The following is a 12,357-nucleotide window of genomic DNA, read 5'->3' as shown; positions in this document are numbered from 1 at the left end:
TCAAGAAATAGTGTCTAAGAAAGGCAGTGTCTATTATTAAGGATCCCCAGCACCCAGGGAATGCACTTTTCTCACTGTTACCATCAGGTAGGAGGTACAGAAGCCTGAAGGCACACACTCAGTGGTTCAGGAACAGCTTCTTCCCCTCTGCTATCCAATTCCTAAATGGATATTCGATATATTTAAAGCAAAAGTTGATGGTTTCCTGAGGTCAGGGCATCAAATGTAATAGCGAGAAGGCAGGTGCATGGGTTTGAGTGGGATACAGGATCCGCCATAATGGAATGTAAGACTGGACTTGATGGACTGCATGGCCTAATTCTGCTCCTTTGTCTTATGCTGGAGAGGTAGTAATAAGAGACAAAGAAATGGCAGACAAACTTAATAAGTATTTTGCATCAGTCTTCACTGTGAGAGACACTAGCAATTTGCACGAAATTTGACTGTTGGGGCAGAATTAAGTGTAGTTGCTGTTACTAAGGAGATGGTGCTCGGGAAGCTGAAAGGTCTGAAGGTAGCTAAGTCACCTGGATCAGATGGACTGCATCCCAGGGTTTTGGAAGAGGGAGCTGAAGTGATTGTGTAAGCATTAGTAGTAATCCATCCAGTCACTGCATTCTGGAATGGTTCCAAACAACTGGAAAATTGCAAATGTCACTCCACTTTACGAAGGAAGGGAGGCAGAAAGAAAGAAATTATATGCCTGTTAACCTGACCAGTGGTTGGGAAAACGTTGGAGCCCATTATTAAGGATGAGGTTTCAAGGTACTTGGACACACATGATAAAATAGGCCAAAATCTGCATGGTTTCCTTAAGGGGAAATTTTGCCTGACAAATCTGTTCAAATTCTTTGAGGAAATACAGGCAAGATAGATAAAGGAGAGTCAGTGGATGTTATGTACTTGGATTTTCAGAGGGCCTTTGACAAGCTGCCATACCTTAGGCTGCTTAAGAAGATTCAATGGCATTACAGGAAGATTGACTGACTGGCAGGAGGCAAAGAGAGGAAATAAAGGGAGCCTTATCTGGTTGGCTGCCGGTGGTTGGTGCTGTTCTGCAAGGGTCGGTGTTGGGACCAATTCCTTTTACGTTATATGTCACTGCTTTATATGATGGCTTTGTAGTCAAGTTTGCAGATGGTACAAAGATAGGTGGAGGGCATGTGGTGTTGAGGAAGCAGGGAGTTTGCAGAAGGACTTAGATTGGGAGAATGGGCAAAGAATTGGCAGATGGAATAATGTAGGGTAATACACTTTGGTAGAAGGAATAAAGGTGTAGACTGTTTTCTAAACAGGCAAAAATTTCAAAAATCAGAGGTACATGAGAGACCTTGTGCAGGATTCTCTAAAGGAGGTTAACTCGGAGGTGGGTCAATGGTAAGGATGGCAAATGCAATGTTTAGCTTTCATTTTGAGAGGACTAGGAACTTAAAGCAAGCATGTAATGCTGATGCTTTATAAGGCTTTGGTCAGACCACACTTGGAATATTGTGAGCAGTTGTGGGTTCCTTATCTAAGATGTGCTGGTATTGGATGGGGTCCAGAGGTGATTCACGAGAATGAATCCTGGAATGAAAAAGTTTACGTATGAAGAGCATTTGATAACTCTGGGCCTGTACTCTCTTGAGTTTAGGAGAATGAAGGGGGATCTCATTGAAACCTATCAAATATTAAAAGACATAGATAGAGTGAATGTGGAGAGGATGTTTCCTATAGTGGGGAAGTCTAGGACCAGAGGACATAGCCTCAGAATAGAGGGATGTCAATTTAGAACAGAGATGAGGAAGAATTTATTTAGCCAATTGGTGGTGAATCTGTGGAATTCATTGCCAAAGATTGGTGTGAATGCCAAATCACTGGTTATTTAAAGCTGAGTTTGATAGATTCTTGATTAGTCATGGTATCAACAGTTATGGGAGAAGGTAGGAGAATGGGGTTGAGAGGGATAATATGCCACAAATATGAATATGCCTATGAAGTAAGTGCAAGAGGCAGCTCTGAACCAAGGCAGAAATGACTCATGGAAAGAGAAGCACTTTTTGTCCATTTTTCTCAGAACTCAATAAGCATCAGCAATATAATCTCAAAACTTTTTGCTGTAACTTTGAGTTGTTTTGGCATTCTTAATGTATATTTGTGCTCCAGTGGTTCTGGAGTAGGAAAATAAAAGGGACGCAATCAAGCCGAGAAGCTGCTTGGTACTAAAATTTGAAAAAAATCACTTTATGCATTTTTCCAATTCTAAAGTATTCCACCCAGCCTGATTATGAAGCTCTAATTTACAACACTAAGTCAACTTTACTTTGACCTGTTGACTTATTAATGCTGCATTTGTATGTTAAGTTTACAATTGATAGAATACACTTATGAGTTGCCATGAGGATAGAGTGCAGTTGGAATTAAAAATTTGACAGATGTTACTTTATACGGTAGAATTTTCAACCCACTCACAAAAAAATGTAGATACTCCCTGTCCCTACTTAAAGCATTCTTTTGAAAGGTTCAGAGCACAGCTGATGTCTTTCAAGGTAAAGTGTCAGAGCTATGGAGAGTTTTTGTATTTACTAGTTTTGCATCATATTCCATGCCTGTTTAACTGATAACTGGGAGGGTGTATTAAGAAGGATGAAATTCTCATGTTATTATATTGCAAAAAAAAAACACTTCCCCAGTAATCCTCCAGTATGTGTTCCTTACAATTTTCAATTCTCCCCTTTAAATAGTCCTTAATATTTTCTAAAAACATTTCTTTCTAATTTGGGCAGTCCTTAATAGTCATTACCAAATAAAGATAGGAAAGGATTCATGATTCTTCCATCAAATATATCTAACCAATTTCATCTATTCTCAAGCTGTGAAAAGATGTTCAAGATCTGCAGTTGTACCATTTGTAGTGTTTTTACAAGTTCCATCTGATTGATAAGAATCCAGAGTATTCCCATTGGTTGAAAACATGCATTATTTTCACATGAATATTACTGGTAACTTATTGCCATGCCTACTCAAGGAATGAATTAATCTGACACATTTTATGAGCTATGGTTTCAGTAAGAAATTTGCTATTACATAGCAGGATTAAGCATGAAGTTACAAGCAATAAAAATTCATTCAAATTTAGTGAAGATTAAAACTTAAGTTCAAATATATTAGCGTAATTGGCAGGCTGATTCTTGGATGACTTGGCAAAGCTGCAGGAGAATAAGATAAAAGTTTTCTCCAGGCTTATAAAGAAAATATTGTAAGTTACAACATTAGGGAAATAGATATCATTGTGTCCCTTTCTCCATGTCGAAATTTAAAGTATCTCAAAGCAAAACAATGTGTATTGATAGATTTTCTGTCTATATTTTGTGATCATCTCTTTGCCAGTTCTGACAGAGTCTTCAATCTGATATACAGTATTAATTCCTCTTATTTTTCCACAAATGTTGTCTGATGTGTTAAGTGTTTCCAGCATGTTCTGTTTTTACCAAACACTCAAATTATACCACATTTGTTACTTGCAGAGGTCTATTCTTTGGATATGCAAATAGCCAGAATAGTAATAGCAACACAGACATATCCTGAACTCTGTATCAAGTTTCAGGGATGTGTCAAACAATGTATTAATATAGAGAATATTATAGTCAGATGTATCAGTATTAAAGTGGAGTAAAGGGAATTACAGAGGCATGAGAGAGGAGCTGGCCAAAATTCATTGGAAAAGAACACTGGTATGGATGACAGCAGAGCAACAATGGCTGGAATTTCTGGAAGCAATTCGGAAGGCGCAGGACATATACATCCCAAAGAGGAAGAAGTATTCTAAAGGCAATATGACACAACCATGACTAACAAGAGAAGTCAAAACCAACATAAAAGCCAAAAAGAGAGCATATAATAAGACCATAGGATATGGGAGCAGAAGTAGGCCATTTGGCCCATCGAGTCTGCTCCATCATTCAATCATAGGCTGATCCAGTTCATCCAGTCATCCCCACTCCCCTGCCTTCTCCTCATACCCTTTGATGCCCTGACTAATCAAGAACCTATCTATCTCTGCCTTAAATGCACCCAATGACTTGGCCTCCCCAGCCGCTCATGACAACAAATTCCACAGATTTACCACACTCTGACTAAAGTAATTTCGCCGCATCTCTGTTGCAAATGGACGCCCTTCAATCCTGAAGTTGTGCCCTCTTGTCCTGGACTCCCCTAACATGGGAAATAACTTTGTCATATCTAATCTGTTCAGGTCTTTTAACATTTGGAATGTTTCTATGAGATTCCCCCTCAGTCTCCTGAACTCCAGGGAATACAGCCCAAGAGCTGCCAGGTGTTCTTCATACGGTAACCCTTTCATTCCTGGAATCAATCTCTATTATTCCAGGTTAATTTGCGGGTTGGTTCAATTCAATGTGAAATTAGATGATTGGGAAGCTTTTAAAAACCAACAGTAGGCAACTAAAAAAAGTCATAAAGAAAGAAAAGATAGAATACGAAGGTAAGCTATCTAATAATACTAAGGGGGATACCAAAAGATTTTTCGGATACATAGTGTAAAAGAGAGGCAAGAGTAGATATCGGACTGCTGGAAAATGATGCTGGAGAGGTGGTCGTGGGGGACAAGGAAATGGTGAATGAACTAAAGTATTTTGCATCAATCTTCATTGTGGAAGACATGAGCAGTATGCTGGAAGTTGGAGTCAGGAGACAGAAGTGTGTAAAGTTGCCATTAATAAGGAGAAAGTTCTTGGGAAACTGAAAGGTCTGAAGGTAGATAAGTCACCTGGACCAGATGGTGTATACCCCAGGGTTCTGAAGGAGGTTGCTGAAGAGATTGTGGAAGCATTAGTAGTGAGCTTTCAAGAATCAATTGAGTTTGGCAGGGTTCCGAAGGAATGGAAAATTTTAAATGTAACTCTGCTGTTCAAGAAGGGAGAGAGACAGAAGAAAGGAAATTACAGGGCAGTTAGTCTGACCTCAGTGGTTGGGAAGGTGTTTCAGTCAATTGTTAAGGATGTAGTTTTGGAGTACTTAGAGGCACATGATTAAAAAAAGGCCCAAGTTAGCATGGTTTCCTTAAGGGAAAATCTTGCCTGTCAGATCAGTTGGAATTCTTTTAAGAAATAACAAGCAACATAGACAGAGGAGAATAAGTGGATGTTGTGTATTTGGATTTTCAGAAGGCCTTTGACAAGGTGTAGCTCATAAGCTAAGAGCTCGTGGTATTACAGGAAAGATACTAGCATGGATAAAGCATTGGTTGATTGGCAGGAGGCAAAGAGTGGGGGTAAAGGGAGCCTTTCCTGTTTGGCTGCCAATGACTAGTAGTGTGGCACAGGAGTCTGTTTTGGGACCACTTCTTTTTACACTGTACGTCAATAATTTGGATGAGAGAGATGATGTCTTTGTGCCCAAGTTTGCTGATGATATAAAGATAGGTGGAAAGGGAGGTAGTTTTGAGGGAGTAGAGCATCGATAGGAAGGCTTAGATGAGAATGGGCAAAGAAGTGGCTGATTTAAATACAGTGTCAGGAGATGTATGATCATGCACTTTGGTGGAAGAAGTCAAGGATAGACTATTTTCTAAATGGAGAGAAAATTCAAAAATTTGAGGTACAAAGGGACTTTGGAGTCCTCATGCACAATTCCCTAAAGGTTAAATAGCAGGTTGAGTCAGGGGTGATGAAGGCAAATGCAATGTTAGCATTCATTTCAAGAAGACTAGAATATAAGAGCAAGGATGTAAAGTTGAGGCTTTATAAAGCACTGGTTGGGCCTCACTTGGAGTATTGTGAACAAGTTTTGAGCCCCTTCTGTAAGAAAGGATGTGCTGACATCGGAGAGGGTTCAAAGGAGGTTCACAAAAATAATTGAAGAACTTGTCATATGAGGAGCATTTTATGGCTCTGGGCCTTTACTCACTGGAGATAACCTCATTGAAATCTACCAAATGTTGAAAGGCCTTGATAGAGTGGATTTGGAGAGGATATTTCCTATGGTGGGGGAGGTGGGCAGTGCTTAGATCAGAGAACACAGTCTCAAAATAGAGGAATGTCATTTTAGAATGGAGGAGGTGGAATTTCTTTAGCCAGAGAGTGGTGAATCTTGAATTTGTTGCTACAGGTAGCTATGGAAGCCAAGTATTTACGTATCTTTAAGGTAGAGGTTGATAGATTCTTAACTAGTCAGGGCGTGAAAGGATATAGGGAAAAGGCAGGAGATTGGGGCTGAAAGGGTAATGGATCAACCATGATGAAATAACAGAACAGACTTGATGGGCCAAATAGCCTAATTCTCCTCTATCTTATGATCTTAAAATAGCCACTTAACATATATCTTAATCTTATTGTATGGGTCAGTGAGGGCTAATTAACACAAACATTTATTTATTATATTCCCCTGTGTAGTTACAATGGTACAGAATCGGAACATCTCATGCAACGTCTTCCTTTGATGTCCTTTAAGTATCAGAGGAAGTTAAATAATGAACTTTTTTTTTTAAATGAGGACTGGTTCTTGTTTAAATTTAGCAAATACTCCTCATATTCCATACCAGCTGAAAATATTCAAAGTAGCCTAACAGTCACAACTGCAGTATACATTCAGACAGAAAGCCTTCAGTTTTGTCATTTTTGCACTTTTCCTGCTGGACTCAAATAGGAGGTGTGGTCTGAATTTTGTGTCTTATGACAGAGTTTGGTTGTCGCTAGCAATTTTACTTGTCTGCACTATTTTTTTTATATTCATTTCTTGTTAACTTTTTAAATTTCTCTTTACCAAAGCCCACCTCTCTGCTTGTGCTTCACTCCAAATCACCATGTAGTTAACGATTTTTTTTACATCCTTCATTACTTACCCCTAAGGCCAAATAACTACCTGCAATTCTTTATGAATTTTTAGAATCCTCAAATTCCAATCTAATGTTTAACAACTTATAAACTTTAATTGAAGCACGTTTTAAAACTTAATTAGTACCAAACTTGTGGTGGAATTGAAATAAAAAGTTTTCAACGATGGTCTGACATTTAAGTTTCATCTTGCAGAACTGTCATACAATCTTAACCAAATGTACTGATGTTCTTGCTTTGGTAATCCATGGTATGATTTTTTACTTTCAATCCAAAAGACTGAGGGATATTCACATTTTCCATCTTTAGAAAGATGGGAGAATGTGTTCTTGATTTTAGCAGAGTGCAGTTAACGTCTGGTGCTGTGGATTTTGCAATATATCTCGTTCACTAGTGGTTTTTATGATCAACAGTTGTTTTATTTTTTTCTGTTATTTTCCCATGCAGCTTTAGCTTTTCTTAACCTAATATAGAATTGATTCAGAAAAAGTTATGCAGTCATATAAAAGAGAACTTGACTCAACCCTTGTGATCAGGCCTGGCTCATAGTTGACTATGTTGTGGGTTCAAGACATAGACAAGCAATAAATTTTGAGCTGGGCATGCTCAAGCTAACATGAGAGCCATTTTTGGTTTATGGCAACCCTTGGCTTGTTCTTGGTTCAAATTTTACCACCCACAAGGTCTCGATGCTTGTAAATTTGGGTAAAATCCCCCTTGTGAATCACTAAAAGATGTTTTGGACTGTATAATGCAGAGGTCAAAGTGGGGGGAGGGTTGAGGAAATCGAACCCTTGGTTTGGGGTGATGGAGACAGTGAGGGCACAGAAGGGTGAACCTTTGAGGAGAGGATGAAATCCTTATGAGATGGTTCCCTTTAAAGGGCAACAATGATGTAATAAAGGTAGAATATAAACAGGAAATACTGGAAATACTCATCAAGCTATATCTGTTGGAAGAGAAACTGAGTTAACATTTCAGATTGAAGATTTTTGTCAGCAATGATAGAGACCTGTGGAGATTGCAGGTAGGATAGGAAGACAAAATCTGCCTCAATATTCAAGGCTTATGTTCCTGTCTACATAATTAACTTTTTACATAGGTGATGCCATATACTGTTCATATCACTGTTCATTCTCTGTGAACCAACAGACAAAATTGCTGTCAATAATTTTGGTGCTGAGTCTTCAGTTCCAATGTGAAAATAACAAATATGTGAGAACTCCTGCCAGTGCTATGCAGGGCATTGATAGCTGCCCAATGGTGTAGTGGCATCAGCAATGGTCCCGGGTGGTCCTGAGTTTGAATTTGGCCAGGTCCTTGCATGCTTTCCATAGGTGCTGGGTTGAGCATGGGGCTCGCAACTTGGCCTCATAAACATACAGAAAAATGCTAGAGAAACAGGAAAGGGTGCCACCTGATGCCCCACAAGGCACAGACAGGAACTAACTACAAGGGATTGATGAGTTGTTGGAGATGTTGTCACTTAATCGAGAGTTGAAACCATTGGTTTTCAGATTCCCTTTTTCTAAGGAAGCTCGTTTAATCAAATGATTCAGCATGCAGTCCAATATTAAGATGTTGTCAAGTCAAAGATAATGACAAGTGCCCCTTTCCACACACTTTGAAAGCCAGTGGTTTAAACAAAGGTTCTATCAGCCTGTTCATGTGAATATATTAAAAAAGGCTCATGACAGCATTGGGGAGAGCAGCAGATTCCCTTATTAGCCAAGACGGATTTTTCATCCTACAATAGCACTGTCTTTATTGTTTGCAGGTTACCTCTATGTATGTAATTGGCTGTAAATAGCTAGGGATGTTAAAAGGTCACGCAAGGCATGACTATCTTTTGTAGTAAGAATTCCTAATAGCCACGTATTTATAATAATCAGTTGCTGAGAAATGGAACAAAGTTGCTGGAATCCTTCTTTACTGAATAAATATCAATGATAAATTACTCTTAAACAACAATAAACCTTCTATCTGAAAGGGAAAAAAAGATGAAATCTCATCTTGTCCAATGTTTATGCACAGGAGTGATACTGAGGTTATCTATAATTTTAATTTTCCATCCCATCTGTCTGTGGCTTCCTACATTGTTACTGCAAGACCCACTGCAAGCTTGAGGGACAACTTCTCATCTTAATTCTCGGTATGTTGAAGCCTTCTGGAATCAATATCAAATGCTCTAACTTTAGGTGTGTTACTGCCCATTACACAACTGGTGTTTAGGGCAGCAATGAAGGTCCTCAATTGCTGGCGGTGTTCAAGGCTTCTTTCATCATGTCAGTAACTTCTTCTTGGTTTTCACTACTGTCAGTCACGTAAATCCCAGGTGGAGACTCAGGAATACTGTCACATTCAGATGTGGAAGGATTCTCTTTCCTGTTTCCATAACAATTTGTTTTAATTGTCAGAACTGTTAGCCCTGAACCTTGATGACCAGTAGATCTCTACCCTTCGACCTGTTTGGCATGTATGTGACCCTACCAAGAGCCAAAGCATAAAGCTCTGACTCTAATCAACATAGCTGTCCAGGTCGTCATTGAGGCACGCAAACTTCCAAACCCAACGACAAGGTTTGGTCCTCTTGGAGGCTAACTTTAGGTAGCTTATATTATCTTCAGTGTAAGTTAACATTTCAGGTTGAGGTTCTGTATCAGAACCGAGAGGGGACGAGGAAAGATTGTCGATATATGGTAGTACAAGAAGGGGTGGTAGTGATGGTGAGGTAGTAATGGGAAACAGTGTGGTAAGTGATAAGTAGAAGCAGATGGGGAAGAGGATAGGCTGATGAAACTGTGGTGGAGTGGAAAGATATGGAAGAGGTGGACAAATGAAAGAAAACTAGGTGGATAGGGGAGTGTGTGGGAGAACCCCAGTTCTAAAGGTTACCTAAAATTGGAAAATTCACTGCACAAACTATTAGGCTGTAAATTAACAAGTTGGGAGATTTACGAGCAGGATGCAAATGTGGAGTTATATTGGCTTTGATACTATCTTATTAGAGGACAGAGGTTTTGTTTGATTTAAGCCTGATACATATATTGGCTACAATAGTTTTCCTTTGAAGTATATTAGTGGAATGAATGAATGAGGAAGAAAAAATCCTGCAGAATGGTTGAAGTCCATCAGCATCTCTCCTTGGGTTCATTGCAGAAACACCCAATATCTGTTACCTCAAAATCCTTAAACATCACTTTTTTTAAAGGAGTGTTAATGAAAGTACAAAACAGAACATTTGAGAAGTCATTAATGAATAAAATTCTACAAAAAGTTGTGTAAATGGCCCAGTCCATCACGGGTAAAGTCCCTCCCAACCATTGAGCACATACATGGTATGATACCATTGTCACAGAAAAGCAGCATCCATCATCAGAGACCCCCAACACCCAAGAAATGCTTTCTTCACACTGCTGCTATCAGGAGGAAGGTACAAGAGCCTCAGGACTCACACCACTAGGTTCAGGAACAGTTACTACCCCTCAATCATCAGGCAATAACTTCACTCAATTTCACTTTCCCCAATATTGAAATGTTCCCACAACCAATGGACTCACTTTCAATTACTCTTCATCTCATGTTCTTGATATTTATTATTTGTTTATTATTATTTCCTCTTTTGTATTTGGAAGTTGGTTGTCTTCTGCACTGTGGTTGACTACCCTAGTCAGGCACTCTTTCATTGATTCTGTTATAGTTATTATTCTGTAGATTTATTGAGTATGCCCACAAGGAAATGAATCTTGTGGTTGTATATAGCAGCATACATGTAGTGTGGTAGTAGGCTTACTTCAAACTTCTTGAAAGCATTAAATTGTTAATGCATCAGCATTTTTTGAATGGAAAGTTCTGTAATGATTTTCTTTATTTTCAGAATGTCCAGATGGTTTGCTTTGTAACAGTACCATTCCAAGACACTACAAACGTTACTCCCACATGCTACTTGCTGAAAGTAGAGCTTTGAGCCAAAATGACACTCAATCTGCATTATGCAATGGCTTAAAAAAGGATACCCTGGCTGTTTCCCCTGACTGTAATAACAATCACCAATCCTCCCAAAATGGTCAATCACTCCAGATTAAAGAAAGTCCAACAAGCAAAACCCAAAATGCATTACTACTGCTAAAATCACCTGTTAACAAAGTTACTGGAAAAAGCACAAACAAATTCAAGCTTAGAAGAGGAACAAATGGGACACCCTCATCTAAAAAAGTTCCAAAGAAAAGCATGTCTGCATTGTCAACTGATAATCCTATCAGAGAATTGACTTGTTCAGAATCACAATTAACAACACAAGTAAAATCTGCAATCAGTACGGATGGATTGTGTAATGAGACGGCAATCAATGATGTAATTAAGGACCTGAAGAGTTTCTCAGAACATAATTCTGCTTTTGCCCTTGCTTTAAATACCAATTACGATGATGATGATGATATCAATTACTCTCCACTTTGTAGTGAAGATGAAACTCCTAATCATAAATCTCAATCTTTTCCCAGGAAGCAGTTGTTTCAAGATCAAAGTATTAAACATTGTTGTAAAAGTGAAAACATTATGTTTTCTGACTTTAGAAGTCAGGAGTTAAGTTGCAAATCTAGTGTCATTAAAGACACAGTCATACCTGGTATTGATGCTCTTAGCATGGGCCCAGACCCTGCCCTATTGATTGATTGTGTCAGTATTTCAACACAAAATGGAAAAGAGAGTGAAACAAAATTACCACACCCAAAATTAAATAATAAAGATAATAAAGGGGTAACTAATCAGTCACAATCTAATTTAGCTGGTTGTGCAACCTTCATTAAATTGGAATCAGAAGACTCAAATTCTAGCAGTTTATTAATTCTCCCTCAAATTAAAGAGGAACAACAGTCTACTTTCCTTGCTGGCATGGAAGGATGTTTTGATAATCAAGTTAGCAATGAAAGGAAAGGTAATTCCAAAAACTCTAAGGAGACCCCATCGGCTGGCACTCGGAGCTTTATTTCTGAGAAACTGGGAAGCATTATACAAAAGGACAATAATCCAAAAAATAGAATTTTGGAAGTGGCATCACTAAATTCATTGGAAAAAATGTCTTTAAATACCCACAAGAGGACTGCTTCTAATAAAGAATTAAAGCAAACTGATATTGGAGTTTTCTTTGGACTTCAACCAAAAATCAAAGATGAGAAAGAATGTCTCAAAAATGAAATTCAAGGAAAAACGAAAGAATTATTTTCAGAGCTCTCATGTATTACAAAGAGACGACGACAAAGGAAGAGGAAAATTGATAGCTCTGTAGGAGATGAAGCTTGCATAGGAAATGTAGAAAAGCTTCAACCAGACCTTATTGAAGAGCAACAAAGCAGAATGAAAAGACACAGGAGAGGAATAAGTTCATACAGCAAAAATAAGCAGTGTCCTTTTTACAAGAAGATCCCAGGTAAGCTGTCAATTATTTGAACAGTGCACAAGACAAATTGTTGTAGGTACAAATTAGGACTTAAGTTATAAGTGGTTTGTGGTATTTTAGTCTAAT

The 12,357-nt window shown here is 38.5% G+C and overlaps 1 protein-coding gene across 1 annotated transcript in view; it reads left to right on the top strand.

Moving 5' to 3' along the window:
- dclre1a (DNA cross-link repair 1A (PSO2 homolog, S. cerevisiae)) overlaps positions 1-12,357 on the top strand; it is a 55,018-nt gene that overhangs the window by 3,071 nt on the left and 39,590 nt on the right. Inside the window, exon 2 of the mRNA XM_073027794.1 lies at positions 10,711-12,261. Coding sequence (XP_072883895.1) covers positions 10,711-12,261 — 1,551 coding nt within the window. The remainder of the gene's footprint in view (positions 1-10,710; positions 12,262-12,357) is intronic.

Source organism: Hemitrygon akajei, chromosome 23 (genome assembly GCF_048418815.1).
Source record: "Hemitrygon akajei chromosome 23, sHemAka1.3, whole genome shotgun sequence".
Classification (NCBI taxonomy): domain Eukaryota; kingdom Metazoa; phylum Chordata; class Chondrichthyes; order Myliobatiformes; family Dasyatidae; genus Hemitrygon; species Hemitrygon akajei.
Note: the sequence above shows the minus strand (reverse complement) of the source record. Positions and strands in the feature narration are given on the sequence as shown.